This window comes from Rissa tridactyla, chromosome 8, assembly GCF_028500815.1.
Source record: "Rissa tridactyla isolate bRisTri1 chromosome 8, bRisTri1.patW.cur.20221130, whole genome shotgun sequence".
NCBI classification, from domain to species: domain Eukaryota; kingdom Metazoa; phylum Chordata; class Aves; order Charadriiformes; family Laridae; genus Rissa; species Rissa tridactyla.
This window is the reverse complement of record NC_071473.1, coordinates 9,502,609-9,519,781: the sequence shown is the minus strand read 5'-3', so window position 1 is coordinate 9,519,781 and position 17,173 is coordinate 9,502,609. Positions and strand designations below refer to the sequence as shown.

General features: G+C 39.0%; 2 protein-coding genes across 7 annotated transcripts in view; one reads left to right on the top strand and one right to left on the bottom strand.

Moving 5' to 3' along the window:
- The window catches only part of VPS35L (VPS35 endosomal protein sorting factor like), a 54,783-nt gene extending 42,926 nt beyond the window's left edge, over window positions 1–11,857 (top strand). For 3 of the 4 annotated variants that reach the window (XM_054212922.1, XM_054212921.1, XM_054212924.1), the window contains 4 exons: window positions 1,354–1,519; window positions 3,334–3,452; window positions 10,384–10,530; window positions 11,092–11,857. In XM_054212922.1, coding sequence (XP_054068897.1) covers window positions 1,354–1,519; window positions 3,334–3,452; window positions 10,384–10,530; window positions 11,092–11,190 — 531 coding nt within the window. In that variant the 3' untranslated portion in view covers window positions 11,191–11,857. Of the gene's footprint in view, window positions 1–1,353; window positions 1,520–3,333; window positions 3,453–10,275; window positions 10,531–11,091 lie in introns of those variants that run through there. The other variant, XM_054212923.1, reaches the window with a different exon arrangement.
- Window positions 11,858–11,964: 107 nt separating this feature from the next.
- The window catches only part of KNOP1 (lysine rich nucleolar protein 1), a 36,141-nt gene continuing 30,932 nt past the window's right edge, over window positions 11,965–17,173 (bottom strand). For all 3 annotated transcript variants that reach the window (XM_054212925.1, XM_054212927.1, XM_054212926.1), the window contains one exon: window positions 11,965–15,308. In XM_054212925.1, coding sequence (XP_054068900.1) covers window positions 14,997–15,308 — 312 coding nt within the window. In that variant the 3' untranslated portion in view covers window positions 11,965–14,996. The remainder of the gene's footprint in view (window positions 15,309–17,173) is intronic.

Sequence of the window (17,173 nt, the reverse complement as noted above, 5' to 3'; positions counted from 1 at the left end):
CTGTCACCCTCAAAGTAAAGACGTTTTTCATCACGTTGAGGCGGAATTTCCTGTGTTCTAGCTTTTGTCCATTGCCTCTTGTCCTGGAGAAGAAAGACAGACCTCTGACTCTCAAGATTTCACTGCACTAGAAACCTAAAGCTTGAAGATTTTACCTCCTCTGTTAACAGTTCTGTCCCTCTCCGAGAAGATTCTTCTTTCCCAGCAACAGTTGGCTTAGTGTAATGGCATGTTTAAAAAAAAAAAAAAGTTTGAGGTTTATTCATTTGTTCTTGGAGAAAGTAGGTTGTTCCTCTTCACCGAAACATTCCTTATAGTTTCCTCCTCCCTTTTTTCTTTGACTACGTTTGATGAAGCAGCACACAGTGTAGTGCTGTCCAAATGCTCATATCAGAGCAGCGTGTTCTCCTTTTTCCAATGGAAGGCGTCTCAGCACAGTGGAGGTGCTGTGTTGTCAGGAGGGAAGAGCTAATGCCACTGTGATGTGTCATCGCTGTCCACTGACTGCAAAAGTAAGACTTTGGAGGAAGGTTACGTCAGAACTAGATGCTCCTCGGAGAAATGCCTCAGATCATTAACAGATGATTGAAGGAGGGAGATCCAGCCTTTCAGATTCAGTAATGAAGAAAAACTTGAAATGAAATAACCAGGATTCAGAAATTAGGTTCCATTATTTTGTCTCCTATTTACTTTGCAGGATACTTGATCAGAAGGAGGTGTCCCCAGTGGACTGTGGTTTGTCCTACGTGTGTTGGTATCATCGCACCAACTGTCAGCTTCACATAAGCTGCGTGCAGTATTAAAACTGCTTGCAAAAACTCGTAGCTTATGTAAAGCAGATGTCTTTATAATTATATTCTTTTCATATGAAAAGATTGTTGATTGTCTGTAACTTTGACTTCCCAGAGTGGGTGTTCTTCTGAAACTCATAATTATATGAGTAATATACTTGTTTCTATAGCTTACTGACATTCTTTTAATAAAAAAAAAATTCTACCCAGTGTGTTTAATTATAGAGGCTTAGCTGTTAAGAAGCTAACAATTAATTTTGTACTACTCCCCCGTGACTAGAAAACAAAGCATTTCAAAGTTTGTGGAGGCTGCCTAGATCAAGTTTACGATTGTGGGTCAAACGACCATTTTAGAAGGAAACTGGAGCATATTCTTAAAAGGATTTGAAGGAAGCACACTTCAGAAAAGTAGATGTCACCTTTAATTCTATTTTTTGTAGTTTTTGCTTTTATAGAGCTAATATTGTGACTGTAAACCCCTGAATGACCACAAATAATGCTTTTTTTTTGTTTTGGGGTTTTTGCATTGTTGTTTTTGACTTACCTCTTTTCTTTTCTGTAGGACCATCCCGAACAGGGAGTGTTGTTTCTTGTGCGAGGATTACTAAATGTGATCCAGGATTATACTTGGGAGGATAACAGTGATGACAAAGTCAGGATTTATACTAATGTTTTGCATCTGCTGTCTGCAATGACTCAAGAAGCATATATCTACCATGTAGATAAAGGTAATACATAAGGGTGGCTCTGGATCCTTGCGTTCCACCATGCAATTTGCAGTATTGTGTTATCACCGTACCTAGTTAATGAAGATCAATGCTAGTCAGTCTTTCAGAATGGATTGTTTTCTTATGCAGGTCCACATATCGTAACTTAAAATAATCACAGGAGGTGGCTGCCAAACAGAAGTACAGTCTGTTCTTTAAAGTGAATCTGTGCAGAGTGGTTTACTTAGTTTGTTCCTGGTGGCGTTGATGCAAATACTTGGAACTGTGAACTTTTCAAGTAAATATAAAATACAGAACTTCATACATATGGAGGGTTTTCTTTTAGTCTAAAGTATCAACTTGATTTACACTTATCATTGGTGTTTCATTCACATTTATTAACTCCAGTTTTCAGCATGTAATGCCTAGTCTTCATTATTTAGATGATGTATTTGCAGCTTTGAAGGCAGGCTTTCAGTTGTGGAAACTGTGGTGGTAACTTACAAAAATCTTCATAATAGCTAGAAAAAAATTCTAAAGATTTTGCATTTTCTAAAGTGGCTGTAGTCTTTTTGTAATAAATTTTTGACTGCTCTGAAACTTGAGTGTTGGCCTTCTGATCATAGAGAGGTTACTAAATTAGAGTAAGGTATTAATCAAGTCTTCTAAAGCATACTGGCAAGATTAGTTAGTCTGAGAGGCCAAGCTAGTTTGTCTTTTTCCTTAATTGCACAGGGCTTTCACAAAGAGGCAGACTGGAATATATTCTGCAGTTCTGGTGAATAGTCTGTCAGAGTTACCAACCATGACAAAATATCTCTTGCAGTTAGCAGCACAGAAAATAGTTGTCAGTTGAACAACTACTCTATAGCAAATCTACTGTTCAAATTCTGTAAAGAAACGTGGTTTAGCTGCTTTTTTCTTTCATTCCATTTTTTTATATATATATATATGACCAAAATAATTGCGTAATCCCAAGATGAGAAATTTAAGTTCATTAGATTTCAGTGGAGAGAAGCATTGAAATATAAACCAGTAATTTTTGCCCCTGTAGTTGGACGGTCGTTGTTTTTTTTTCTAGGTGGACCGTGTACCATAGCTTCTTAAAATGAAGTTTACTTGGGAACAAGCGACCACCTTTTATCTTATGTGTTTTCTGATTTACCCAGAACACACTTAAACTTACAAATTTCTTATAACTTACTCCTTAGTAAAACATTATAAGTAAATGAGGTCAAAACACATGTTTAAAATCACAATTATATAAGCTCTAAAAACTTCAAGAGTTCTTTCCCTCAGAAAAATCCTTCAAGGGCTTTGAAATTGAAAATACACTTTCTGAATTCCTCTCCATGACTTTGAGGTAATCAAGGTTTTATTTCAGGAAAAAAAAAAATCTAAATGCAGTTTCCTTTGAAAATCTTGTTTTCCTGAGTAAAACAAACTGTTTGGCCCAGTTCTGCTGCCATGATGATGGCCATACTGTTCTAAACTGATGGGAGCAGGGAGTCTATCTCTGTGGAAGAAGTGAAAATTTACACTGTGTGTTGCTTTGCATTTAAGTCTACCAGGTATTTTTGAACCTGGCTGCATCCAGGAATACAGGCCTGGCTTTAAGCTAGAAGATTGTTTTCAGTGTTTTGCTCCTAAAATCAAGAGGACGTAGTAGGCAACCAAGTGGTAGGCACTTAAACAAGATTGTTAAGTTTGTGTTTGATGGAGGGAGGGTCATTTTATAACTTGCAAGTCTCGTCTTCTATAAATAGCTGGTATTTTCAGTAGCAAACAAATGTATAGTTCTTTAGCCAGACCTAAGCTTGATTTTATCTCTGCAGTTGATTCCAATGATAACCTGTACGGTGGAGACTCCAAGTTCCTGGCTGAAGTTAATAAACTGTGTGAAACAGTGATAGCACAGATCCTGGATCATCTGAAAACCCTTGGAAAAGAAGAGGTATGTTCTCACTCAGCTTGATTCAATACAAACCCAGAATTACTTTGGAGCTGAATAAACGGACTGCCTTCTTGACCAGGCATTGGTCTTTTAGAAAGCTCCAGGAACCTTACAACAAGAGGAAATTAGGTAATTTTAGTTGTTTAAAAATTGAGTCAGTCAGGTAGGCAGGTTTGTGGTGGAAAGACCTAATGACGTGAAAGAGATCATGTACCATTTATAATACATTTTTAAGATGCAGGCTAAAGTTACCTGCTCAGCTGTATGCTGTGTACATGGATAGTCTGATAGAACCAACAAGCAGTAGAAGTTACTCTGGTGTGCTCTGTGGTATCAATTGTGGCGGTGCACCAAAGGATGTCGTTCTGCTGCAGTGCAGAATAATGAGGTTAGAGTTAGCTTTAAATTAACCAGGTTGAGTCCTGGTGTAGTTTGGTTATGGAAATTTGATGCTCAGTGTGGAATAACTTTTTTTCTTAGGAGAGTCTCTCTGACTATAATGAGCTCCATGATGCTAGTATTGCAATTACTGGCCTAAACTAGGGAATTGGAAACAGTGCTGCAGTCACTCCTTTGGTTGCATTATAGTTATGCCTAAAATCTGCTCCATATCCATCCTTCCTGTTGTTTCCTCCTGGCTGTCACCTTTCTCTCACTGTAAATAAACCGTATTTTCTTGCCAGGGAAGTTAACAGTAGCCTGAAATGTCCAATTGTGTAGTGGGCAAAGTGAGAATTCGCAGTTAGTCTGTTATTGGGTAAAATACAGTGGAAACCACCTTTAATTTGTAAAAGTTTTGGATCCCAAAAAGTTTTGCTAGGATGACATAAGGAGAGAGGTGGAGAGGAGGGGGAAAGGTGTTTTGGCTTTACCTTTTTTTTAGTACAGGGTTAGATTTGTTTAATATAAAATAAAGAAAGCTTTAGGTATCTTATTGAATTTCTTGATTGGAGTTCAGAGGCTCTGAGAGATCAAATATAGCTTAATGGATTGTATGTGAAAGGCAGGTGACTAATGTTTTCAGTATTACTGAAATAATGAGAACTTACTGTTCTGCTAATGTACCTGTTTCTGAGATTGAACCCCTCCACAACTTCCTAATCACCCCTTATTAAACTGCTGCATAATGATAGAAATCTTGTGGCTTGCAGACTGAAATGGGAGGGCAAGCATTGATTAATTTGACGGAATTTTTTAGATTGCCCGTTTGCACAGCAGCCTGTAGTGTTTGCCAACGTATTACTGTTTGCCAGAATGTATTACGTGCTACATATTTGGAGGACACTATGCAAAGTTTAGCCTTTTCTCTGCTTTTGCTATCCTGTTTATTCTTCCTTAAGCAATTGTAGACATGCAAGATGAATAAATCCTTTGCTCAAATGCATCTACATCATTGTACCCATCACCACAGTGAATAGCAGTTCATTTCAGAACAATAACAACAGAAAACAACTATTCTTGCACAGTTATGAATGTCCAAGCAGGTATTGGAAGGAGATTTTTAACAAAGTTTTCAGGACTGTGGGTTGTATATCAGGATTTTTTGCATCTGACTTCTATATGGAGTATGTGGGTGGGAATGTTTGTAAGGCTTGAAATCTGTGGTTTCTGAAAGGCTTTGGGTTTTTTTTCTGCTTTCAAGCTTAATGCTTTGAGTAATGAGATCCTGTGTTACTTCACTGAGGCAGTTGTTGCATAGAAAACTGGATTTAAAGCTAAGCAGCGTGGATATAGGTTCTTGCCCTGCCTTTGCCACTGTGGCCTTGGATTTACTCCTCTGTTCATCCTTATTTACAAAGGGAGAACATTTTATTTTACTTTGAGTAAAAGCCCTTGAGAGATTTAGATAAAAATTGTTTTGTAAGACTGTATAGTTTTTTAAGGAAGCTGCGTTGCTAAGGAAATAGAGGCAATAAGAATATTGTCAGAGACCTCCGTTTGTGCTAAAGTAGAACTGATCATAAAATTGCTGTGATATTTGGATTGCTTCAGTGTTGGTGACCTTTTAATATTCATCTGCTTGGCTGCTCATTTAAATGAACAAGCCTTTGATGACTCTGTGTTTTTATTGGTTCATTTCCTTTAAAAGCTGTAACGGAAAATAATTTTTTCTCACAATACAATGCTTTCACCAGAATGGCAATTTGGAAGAGAACAATGCATCTTATGTTAATACAGCGTGGTCTTTTTGCAATATTATAGAATGCTTCATTTATGTTACAGTGTTTGAATGGAAATTTTCCATTGTGGCCAGTTCTGTAAAGTTCAAGCTGTTTCTGGTCATCAGAGCATGTGTCAGTGAATCCTCTCTGCCTTTGTGTGGGTGGAAGACTAATGTTACGCTCTTAGGTTTCTTAGAAATGTAGAAACCTTGCCTCTTGCTACTCAGTGATAAATGTCCAGATGGAGTATGTTTTATTCAAACATGACTTTTGATCCAAAACGTTAGGATCATGTTGTTGTGTCCTTGGCAGTGCCATGTTAGGATGACAGTCTTCCTGTGTACCATTAGATACTGAACTTTTTATAGTAAGCATCAAAAATGGAGCAGTAGAAAGCAATTCCTGCGTATGCTCTTGAGGCTTCTCCTTTCAACACAACTGACTTTTAATTTTATATAAACTACAAGTTTTATAAAAAACTTCAGTTGATTTCACATGTGTTTGAACTAGAAGCAAAGCTGGAGATAGTTCTCTGCTTGTGTGGGGGTATGTTTTGAATTGAGAAGAGGTCGCTCATCCTGAAGAATTTTGTGTCCTTAGCCAAGATTTTTCTAAACATTTTATTTCTCTTTGGGAGGAGGGAGGCAAGAGAATTTACCTGCTGCAGTTTCCAGAAGACAAGTTTGCAGCCTGCTGGCTCATGGCTCAGTAAGAGGATGGGTGCATTGCAGTGAGGAACTGTGGCTGGTGGAGTGCATATCGACTCCACTTCTTTGTCTCACAGTTGGAGAGTCCTAACTCCCATATTAATCCTTTTATTACACCATTGTCTCTGGCGTCCTGGTGGAGTTTAAAGACTAGAAATAGTTTGATTTGGAGCATTGTTTCTGCATGTTTGTAAGGTACTTGGTAAATGGTAGAAACCAAAATAAATAAATTGGTATTCTGCTATTGGCCTACAGCAGGATTACTGAGTATGGTTTTGTAGAGTCTGGTCCTCCATGAACAAGTTCCACATGGAGCGTGTCTTTGTTGGGTTAGTTTTACAGGGAAATGAAACTGATGTGAGCAGCACTATGAATATTGAAAGCTTTAAAAATTAGGTTAAGGACTTTGAAATAGAGATGAACCCAGAGATGGTGCCAGTATAGAGCTGGAAGTAAAATGTTTCAGCCTCTCTTAACAAAGAGGTATGTTACTGCACCCTGGGCCAGCAGAAGCTGTCACTGAGACTGAGTATTGTAGAGGGAGGTTCTGGACTGCGCTTTCAAGGATTATATCCCAAAGAAAGCACTTTCTCTTCTGACCATCTCATTGTGCTAGAGGAGTGGTGAAATAGGGGATATGCAACCCCTTGTGTGGTATATGAGTTCTTGGTGTTTTCCCAAATCATTATTTCTTTTTATTATGAATGAACTTGTATCAGCTGCCACTGGTGCTAGGTTCTTCATTTATCCCATGTTAGGACAATTGTGTAATGAGATAGTTGAGAACCTGGTCTGCCCCATGAAGTTAGTGATTTTTTTCCAGTGAACTAACAGATGTTAAAAGGTTCCCAAAGAGCTTTACATGAGAGCTTTTAAGGAAACGCAAGGCTGCCTGTCATGACTTTCTTTAGGAAAATCTAGATTTGGATTGCAAGGATGTAACCACCAGCATCACAGTTGTGCTGGAATTAATTTTGGGCTAGATAGTTCAGGTAATACTAGCAAACAGATGCTATATCAGCAGGGAGACTTGGCCTAAACTGATATATTTAGTACCTTGGAGGAGCCGTACAGCCCATGCTGAGCTCTGTGCTGCCACAAGTGTCAGAGCCAGTTATTTTAAAGCTGTAGATGGGAGCAGCAGCAGGCTAGACGCACCTTCATAGGAGCAACATATGTAAACGCACAAATGCTTTTCTAACAGAAGGCTCAAAGTATTCTTACGACATAGATGGCTAGCAAAAATCACTGAAAGACAAGAATAAATATTTGAATTGCCTGCCAGAATTTTGTGAAATACAAAGTTGCATGGTCCATTGTATGAAAGATCCTGGGTTTTTTTCTGTTACAGTATATGAAATTTGGACATTGCTCTGCACTTTGGAGGGGCTAGGACACAAGGGGATCGTGCTCTGGGATGATGTAATTTGTTATTTGTTTCATTGTCATTAGCATTATTCCAAAGATTATGGAAAATGTGCTGCCTAGAAGGCTGGCAATTCCTTTTGGTGTGGGAATTGCTAGTCCCATGATATACGTGGTTGCCAGATAGCTGAGGTGTTGATTTCTCCTTGCTGCCTGTGAATACATCCTGCGAGTTGGAGTGCCACCCGCAATTCAATCTCAGTTATGTCAGCAGGCTTGGCAGCATGCTGGCATAGATGTCTCCCTCGAGTTGGAGGTCGGTGCCATGTTACACAAACTTTCCTGTTCATCATCGCGTGAAGCCTTGTCTGACTCTTCTTGCTCGTTTTAAGATGTGGTGGGATTTACTGCATACCTGAGCCTGCCTCTCTCTTCACTTTGCATTGTGTAACTGCTGAGAAGATGCCAAAATCCTGTCTGTTATACTCACCCCAATACAATGAGAGTTGGTGTGCATCTCATTCGTCCAGCTTTTTAATGTGTTTCTAGATCCTTTTTGAAGTATGATTCTTTTTGAAGTACATGTGTTTCAAATTAGTCAAAATGTCATCCTTATTTTAAAGAATGGATTTTGTATTTGCATTGATGCTGCCTGGAAAATCTCGCTAGTTAATATTCAGACTGGAGTACTGCTGCTTTTGCATTCTGCCCAATAATTTAACTGTCCCACTTCTGAGGAAACATCGAAGTAATTCCCAGGGACATCTTTGAAGTTTGTATTCAGCAGAAGACACGCAGGTGTCAGATGGTCAATGGGAAAAAAATTATAGGTAATGCCTTATTTTGCTAATGCAGGATACATGGTGATGTGGCAGGTGGAAGGCTGTATGCCTTGTGAACAGTGTGGCAAAACGTGGACTAGCTGGCTGTATCCTATATCTGTTTTTCCCTGAAGGATGTTAGTCCAAGAGAAATGCTACAGTAATATTTAAGCATAACTACTTTCCCTTTTTTTGTCCTTTTGAGTTGTATGTCTGCTCTTTGTGTTACTACTACTGGACTAGAGTGATCAGTTTTATTTCCCTATCTGGTAGGGAGTACAGTTCAACGCTCCCAAGTGATGGTTGTAGTGTTAGCCTATAAGCAGGTTTTGGAGCTATTGGGATGCAAATTGCTAATGTAGGTAACTTACAGGAAGAGCTGTGTCTTCATGGTAGTTTCATGTAATTAATTTAGTGCTTAGGGAAGTTCCCGTGGGGCCTTGAGCAGCTCTGGCATTGCATATACATGCGTGTGTGTGTGTATGCGCATGGTTTCTGATGAGTCAGATTTGTTGTGCATGTACAAATCTGCTGCGTGCGTCACATACGTACAGTAGCAGTCTGATGCTTCTAGTTTAGGGCATGCTGTGTCCTCTTTTCTAGTTAGCCAGTTCTTTAATGGCATGGCTTTCTCCTTTTCCATATTTATCTGTAGGACTGATAGCTCAGTGTGTGCCACTTCTTTGATTAATAGCATCTGACCTCTCTTCTGCTGGCAGTGAGAAGGGAAATTAATTTACTTTCAGTCCCTTAGGGAAAGGGCAGGGCTGCACGGCTGCATTGGTATCATGTCAGGAGAGCACAAGCAACAGAGATCACTGCACTCCCCATACCCCAGCCTCTGCCTCATTGTTCGTGTAACTGCGTATCTGAATGCTCTATATTACCTACCTGAACATGGATTGAACTGAGAGGGATGAAGTATTAAGTTAATTAATTGAGGTGTTCAGCTGACAGTTTTGTTTTAGCTATTACTCTGCTGCTGTGGTTTCTGTGTGAAATGGAGCTATGTTTTTATCAGTGGTCTGTCCTGAGCAAAAAACAAAGGACAGCTGCAGCAAAGCAGTATAAACAAATACTAAGTCTCAGAGGCATCCAATAATAATTTGTCCTTTTAGCCTTTTAAAACTTACTTTGTAGGAATAGGCAGAATCTGCAATAATATTTTAATTACTTCTGTTTTCCACTCACCCCAAATGAGGGTGGTAGCACCCCGTAAGCTTAGTGCAGGTTTGTCTGTGCCCCAGAACTCCTCCGCAGAGGCCAAAGGGCACAGTGCTCCTCCAGGGCCAGTTACCATGAAGCAGGGCCTTCGTCAAGTTCCTCCTCAGCCATTTTAGGGAACATAGCTGCAAATATGGTGCAAATACGTTGGTATCACCAAAGTTTCAGTGAAAGAATAGCAGGGAAAAAATGGCTTTTGTTAAATAAATGTAAGTAGACTAGACTGCGGGAAAAAGCCTGAAGTTGCATTAATCTAGATTGATGATTGTGGCCTCTATAAAGTATATAGCCATGGTGATGTAAGTGCAAGGTTGGTTGGTGGGAGGGTGATTTCTATGCAGTTGTAGGGAGTCTTGAGTTAAATATGTGTCAGAGCTACATGCTGTGCTGTGCCAAAGTGGTACAAGATGTAGGAGGCTTGTGTAATTACTTTATTTACAGCAGCTGAGGTTGATTCATGATTGTCACTACTTGTTGCATTTTGAATGGAACATGGAAACTATCCCCGTATTCTTGTGTCTGTAATTATTGCTATGTATTACAGAATGAGTACCTGCCCCTTGCAATTCTAAGAGTTCAGAGAACCTGGAGAGGCTATGCTGGATGTTTTGGGATGCCTATATGGTAATACAGGAATTTTTTTTCATTATAGACCCTAAAGCGGCAGAGCCAGTTGGCACTCTATTTCTTTAACACTATTTTAGCTCATGGAGATCTACGAAACAACAAACTAAACCAGCTTTCAGTCAATCTCTGGAATCTTGCTCAGAAACATGGCTTTGCTGACACCAAGACTATGGTAAGGAAAACAGATAATGCAGACAAATTTTAGTTCTTAAGATCTTTTTCAACTCTTCATTTTGGAAAAGGTAAGATTTTCTTGATCTGAGTAAAGCAAATCTCTTTACAAGTTGCTCTCTTAAAAAAAATTAAATAAGCTTAAAAAAACCAACTTATTTTTTAAATGCTTCTTAATGAATAAGCAGCTTCTCCTATTTCAAGTGGTCTGTTTCTTTCTAGCACTTTTAAGTGTATTTCACATGTTAAAGAACCTGTAAATGTTGTATCCTGTAACTTCTTGTCAGTACAGAAAACTATCTTTAAGAGAAATGCAGCATTTTTTAGTTGAGGAACTGCATGGTGTAAGCTTTGAAAGTGGGCATTCCAGAGCTTTTAAGAAAGATATACCTGATAATGAGCTCTGGAGTAAGATATCCAAGTGCTCATGTAGCCAGTGATATTTAGGGAAAATCACGAGAGTGTCTATTGAAACACCTTCATATAGATTATATGATGGCCTGTGAAATGAGAAATGATAAAGACACTAAAAATTTCAAAATATCTTTCTTTTCATACCCAGGTAAAAACACTAGAATACATCAAGAGGCGAAGCAAACAACCTGAAATGAGTCACTTCACAGACTTGGCCCTTCGGCTTCCTCTGCAGTCCAGGACCTGATGGATGCCCCTTTTCCATGGAGTCATCTGCACAAGAGAGCATGTAGCTGAGGCCAAAAATCACCAATCTAGATTTAGACTGGAGGAGTTCAGTGTATTTTTATTTTACTTAAAGTGACAGATTTACTTGGACGCAGGTAAAACTGTTCTGTGCAATAATTTCAACCTGAATTTCTGTTTCCAGTTTTACCACTATATTCTTATTTTACATGTTGATTGAGATTCCATAAAGGGTATTTTGAACCTCTGTGGTTGCAAAAGCCTTTCCAAATCTAATCTGTTGTGTTTTCAGCAACAAAGGAAGAAGATAATCTGCATGTATCGGTTCACAGCCTCCAAACTTTATCCCACTTGCAGAATAGTATTTCTCCTGTGTAGAAAGCAGCATTTCAATATAATAATGCTACTAAGTCATCTCTCTGCTTTGGGATGCTGCCAGCATTTGTTTGGTCCGTTCCAGTAAAAGAGAAAAATGGCCGGGGTGTTACTGTTCTAATTTCTACAATACGTTTTCACAGCCGTGTTTATGCTTTCATTTTAGCTCAACAGTGTTTTGTAAAATGGAAGGAATCTTTAAGTGCTGCCTGCAAAGGAAAATGGAAATGTATGCGAAGTACTCCATATTCACAAAGTACACTGTATCACTGAATAAAACAATTTGCAGTTCATCTGTTTGTTCTGGGGGAGTTTCTTTGCATATACAAATTTATCACCTTACCCTTGTGGAATTTAGTTACATGTTCTGCTATTACACCTAATAAATTTCACTCTTACCACTTCCGTCCCATCGTGAGGAACCATCTTGAGACTTTACATCTATTGCCACTTTGCTTAACGGTAAGTATTTTAATGAGCTAAATCCTTATATGGATAGTAAGATATATTTTTGCATGAAAACATTTTATTTTGTTAAGGCTAAACAAGTATCATATATTTAAGGAGTTAGCAAGATGATGATAAATACTACCCAAATTATTAAACCCTTCTTGTTTCATGTTTTTCATCTCCTCAGTGGTTATTGAAACAGGGTACATCTAAAATATGTATTTTGTATTAAGGTTGTAAAGAACTGAACTAAGACCCTTTGGTCCTGGTACAGACTACATGGAAGCAGAGTAAAATTGCAGGAATAGAAGATAATTATGAAGTGATATCAACTTGATACAGAACCTTTCCAACCTTTACTACATAGGCATTTTGATTATACTGACTTTCCTTAATAATTCTGTATAAAGTGTGCACAGATAATGAAATGACAGTATTGCACATGCTGTCACGTCCTACTCCAGTGTAGCTTTCCTTCTTGCTGCAGCTGCACAAAACAACTCTCAACAGCACTTTGATGATTCTTCCTGTTGGGCTTGGAAACAAAAACCACGAACTGGGTAAGTGGGATTAAACTCTGAGCTCTCTAAACCGCCAAGTGGGTCACACTAAGCAGCTGTAGTATGGCAGAAATTGCCCTCCAGGGGCAAATGTACTGCTCTAAACCCAGCGTGGAATTGTTCCAGAATCTATGAAATGGAAACTCTTACAGCAGGCTTACAACGGTCCCAACAACTCCTCTGCCCCATGCAGGCACCAATTTTTGCCTGTTGTCTTTAGAGCAGCGTATAACTTTGGTTTCTTTATTGATACAAGACTGCCATGAGAAATGCTTTCAAATGTTTTACTACTGTTTTTATTAGTGCAAAAATAGCTCAACGACAGGCAGAAAACTCTGCGTAGTTATCAGGAGCAAACTCTAAGCATCTAACTTAGAAGCTAACATAATAAACTCTAACAAACTTTTGGCTTACTTCCATGTTAGAGCAAAAGTAATTTTAGTTAAAGCACTCTACTTATTATAGACCTCCTCTTTCTTCTGTATATAGCAACTATACAGCCCAGACCGAGTTTGACTGCTTGAAAAAAGCTGACAGTTTTTCCCCCAGGTATGTCTTGTTTTTCAAACTATGACATTTTCATATGCACAATGTTACCACGAGCAAGGTGCCAGGCCACCCACAAAGTCAATCAACACACCAGTATACAGATGGGAAAATGAGTCCTTATCCAAAGGCAAGGCTAGGACCAGTATCACCTTCAGCATCTTCATCAGTGGCAGTGCAAGACCAGTCACTACCCATCCAAGACTGGCTCTGCAGCAGAAAGCTGTACGTGCTGTCCCCCTCCTCCTAAATGAAGTCACTAGTTGACATTTTCCTACCTGTTCCTTTAACTTTTTTTTTTTTTTTTTGCCAGGCAGGTAGCTGAGGGCCTGAATTCAGCATTTGCCTTAAATGAGAAAGCAGAACCTCCACTACCTGAATTTAAGTAAAGCAACAACTGAAGCCTTGAAGGGCCAGCTGAAGCCAGTTGCTGAGCTTTGAGAGCACTGGTGCAAAACCAGACTCACCCTGAGGTAGTGGTGGTTTTAAATGACACTTTAAAGGAGATGGTTTCTTCAAAGACAAGTTCAGACCCTGCAGGAAGTGATGCAAGTGATGGGAATGGATTCATGGCAACCCCTTAAGCTGGAGCTTCTGCATAATTTTCACTTCCCTTCAGGAGTTGCCCAAAGTGCCTTGGAACCAACCGGTGTTTTGTTCAGTGCATTTTCTGCTGGAGGCAGCTGCTTTCAGGTAGAGCAGTCCACTGGAAAAGACTACTGTGGAAACTGAGGTTACCTTAAAAGATGTAGTAGATCAGTTGGTATGAGCTTATGAAAAAGGCTAGGTAACTTGGCAGAAGAACAATGAGCTGGGTAAGCAGAGATACTAACCTAGTTCAGGGTGGGGGGCGAGGTTCCCCTGCAAGTTGTCCACTATTATACTACAGCAGGCACGGACGTAAGAGAGAGTCACCTTATTCTGTTTAAGAACCAGAGCTACACTAAAACTTGACAGCACTGTCTCCCACAACCAATGGCACAGCCAGTAATAAAGTACATGACAGTTTTTTCTCTATCTTTTTGTAACTTCAAGCAAGACAATCAAAGACTGTTTTGGACCCTTGAATTTTGAACACAACACACAAACGCAGTCTCATGTTTTGTACTCTTATTAAAAAGCCAGTGAAAGTGCAGGTTGTCTGAAAATCCAGAGGTTAGGAATTTCATTCAGATGGATGTATAACACACCCAATAAGCACATTATTAAAATTACCTTGCTTTCTATAATTTAGGAAGTGTAGATCCATATATTTGGTGCTGATATCCAGAAAGCACTTACCTTTTTACAGATAACAGCTGCTGCTTGAAAATCCAACTGCCAGAGCATAGTTAAAATATAGAGGATGTTCAACACTATTCATTATTATAATGAAGATGCTAATATTTAAGAAACTACTTCCTGAGTTAAGTCTCCCCTCATCACATTTGTAAGCATACCAGCAGTGTTTTCTTCAAAGTAAAACGCCACCACTTTATACCACTCGCTGAGTGTAAAAATGTGAAGATTTTACAGAACACTAAAATCATTTTGAATCACTAAGATGTAGCTAAAAATAAGTTTATGAAATCAGTATTTAAAAAAAAAAATTAGTAAGTTTCAACTTGTTGCAGGCATTGCCCACATATCTTCAGTCTTTGAAGGAGGCTGTCCCTTGCCTTGTAGAAAACATTGTAAATGTTTCAAAAACTTACTGTTTAGCTGAAGTGAGGGCCCAGCTCCACATAATCTGGCGTATGCAGTTGAAAACTTGTACTAAAAGTGCCTCATAAATCAAATTTCTTAAACATTTCATATTTTATTTCAAGTAAAAAGATGTTGAAAGTGAAAATAAATCTGCCTGTTGAATTTTCATTCTTGTTATTACTTCAGAATTTTAATCTTCAAATTTTATAGATCTAGTTGTATATTTGTCTATGTATACTTTTTTGTTGGCAGCAGGTTGAAATCCAAGACCGATTCCTCTGTGTTGCTTCAAGTCCATTGCTTTATCAAATTCCATCTTCAGAGCCTGCTGTAACTTCTCCTCCCCTTCCCTGTTCAGAGCCATGTTCGGTTTGTTTGTAGTAGCTGAGAGATTTTGGGTAGGCATGGAGCCCTTTTTAAAGCCACCCATCAGTCTAAAAAACTTCGTTTCTTCCTCAGAACTTTGAAAAGCAGCTGTACTCCACTGGCCAAACTTTGTACCCTGTGAAGCAAAACAAGGTTATCACTAAAATTAAACAATGCCAAGTCCAAGGAAGACAATTGCTGGTTGTGTACTGTGACAACAGAACCAGCTACAGAAACATGACAGGGCTGACAAAGCAGGGAAGCAGTCATTCCATGGGCAGTACCTCTCAAAGGACATGATAAAAGTGGATGAGTACATCTTCATTAGCATTTCAGTTAATTTAACCTGGAGACAGAGTTTAATGCACTTTCATAATCTCCTTTCCTTCTGTCTTTAGGAATCTTGACTTTTGTGCTCTCTGGATATTTACCTAGCTCAAAGAGCCAGACATTGCCCAATCGTTTCTCTTATTCTAAGACAACTGTCAGACTTAATCCTCTCTCACTCTGTCACTTCGCACCGTTACCGTTTAATTTTCCTACTGCCTAGTTAAGTAACTCTTGTTTTCAGCAGTGTTTTGCTATGTTAGTTTTGGAGACAGTATTCAGTCTGGCTCCTATGCTTTAATTAATACTTGCATTCTCATCCCACTAATTACCACTAATATTGTAAGGATGCAAAAACTGAGAGCGTACCCTTATACAACAGCTCTAAATATAGTACTCTTAAAGCCTCCCCTCCCTCGCAGTTTGCCATTCCTTAACTCTGCCTTTCACTGGATTCTTTGAACTAGTTCACTCCGGGATTTTTGTCTGCAGTTACTGGCTCCTTTCTGATAATATAGGTAATGTCCAAGTAAAATCAGAATTTAGCCGTTTCTGGATAACCCAAGATACGTTGTATGATTTACAAAGTTTATGAAATTTTGGCTTACCTAAGAATAGGCTTCATTATCTATGGATCTTATTTGGCTCCTGAGCTATAGCTAGGAGCTATGCAGTCATTTATAACTATTTTTGGCAGGACTGCTACTCCCCATTTTTTCTTTAAAATGGGGGGTCATATTAAATGGAAGAATGTTTAATCATTAATTAAACAGACTGAGCTGGCTACATCAAAGGAAAAAACGTGAGCTTAGTGGTGTTTATGTAAGCCTGAAATCCTTCCAACTGAACAGTTGTAGCTTGCGTGAAACAGTCATTCTCCACTAGACAGCCAACATGACACACAGCATGCTGCGCAATATTGCAGGCAAGCTGGAGCAGGTTTTTTTAAGTTAAAAAAATGTAAGGCTGGAGTACCATTCACTATCACAGGCCAGAATACCTGCCATTAAAAGAAAGCTATCCATAATACCTTAGTATTTTTACCTTGCTCAAAGACAAGTTGCTGTATAAGCCCAGGTCTGCGACAGATATGTGCACACATACACGCATATATATGTCCTCCCTTTGGAATGGGAGACATCTGCACAGATGCAAAAATAATTATGGCTTGTCCAACCCTATAATTTTTTTAAATGGAATTGCTGGCAGGCACTACACGTAGCTTTTGCTGCAGCGATTCCAGCTCATTCTTTGTGAAGCTGATGAATTAGTTTTCATAGCTTCTATTATTCTGCATACTATTAAACAGAGACAGATCAGCACCAAAGAACAGAGATCCCCTGCCAAGGATGTCATTTTTCTAAATGACTTCAGAGACTACAAGATAGTTGCATTTCCAGAGCTATTGCAGTCTGCCTCCCACTATGTAAAAACCTACAGGAGTTGTTTCTGGCATTTGTTTGAGGTATATTCCAACTTTCTAGGCATCTGGCAGTCTTGTGAAACAACTAAGAATCCTGACTTACTAGTAAGGCTTACTCCCCTCCTTCATCTGATTAGCCCTGCTAAACACTACTGCAGCAGTTTCCACTACCTTACTGTAACCATGTCAGGAGGCAGGCTGAGGAGAATGCAAAAGCAAAGCATAAAGAATGATGTTTCGAATAGGTGGAA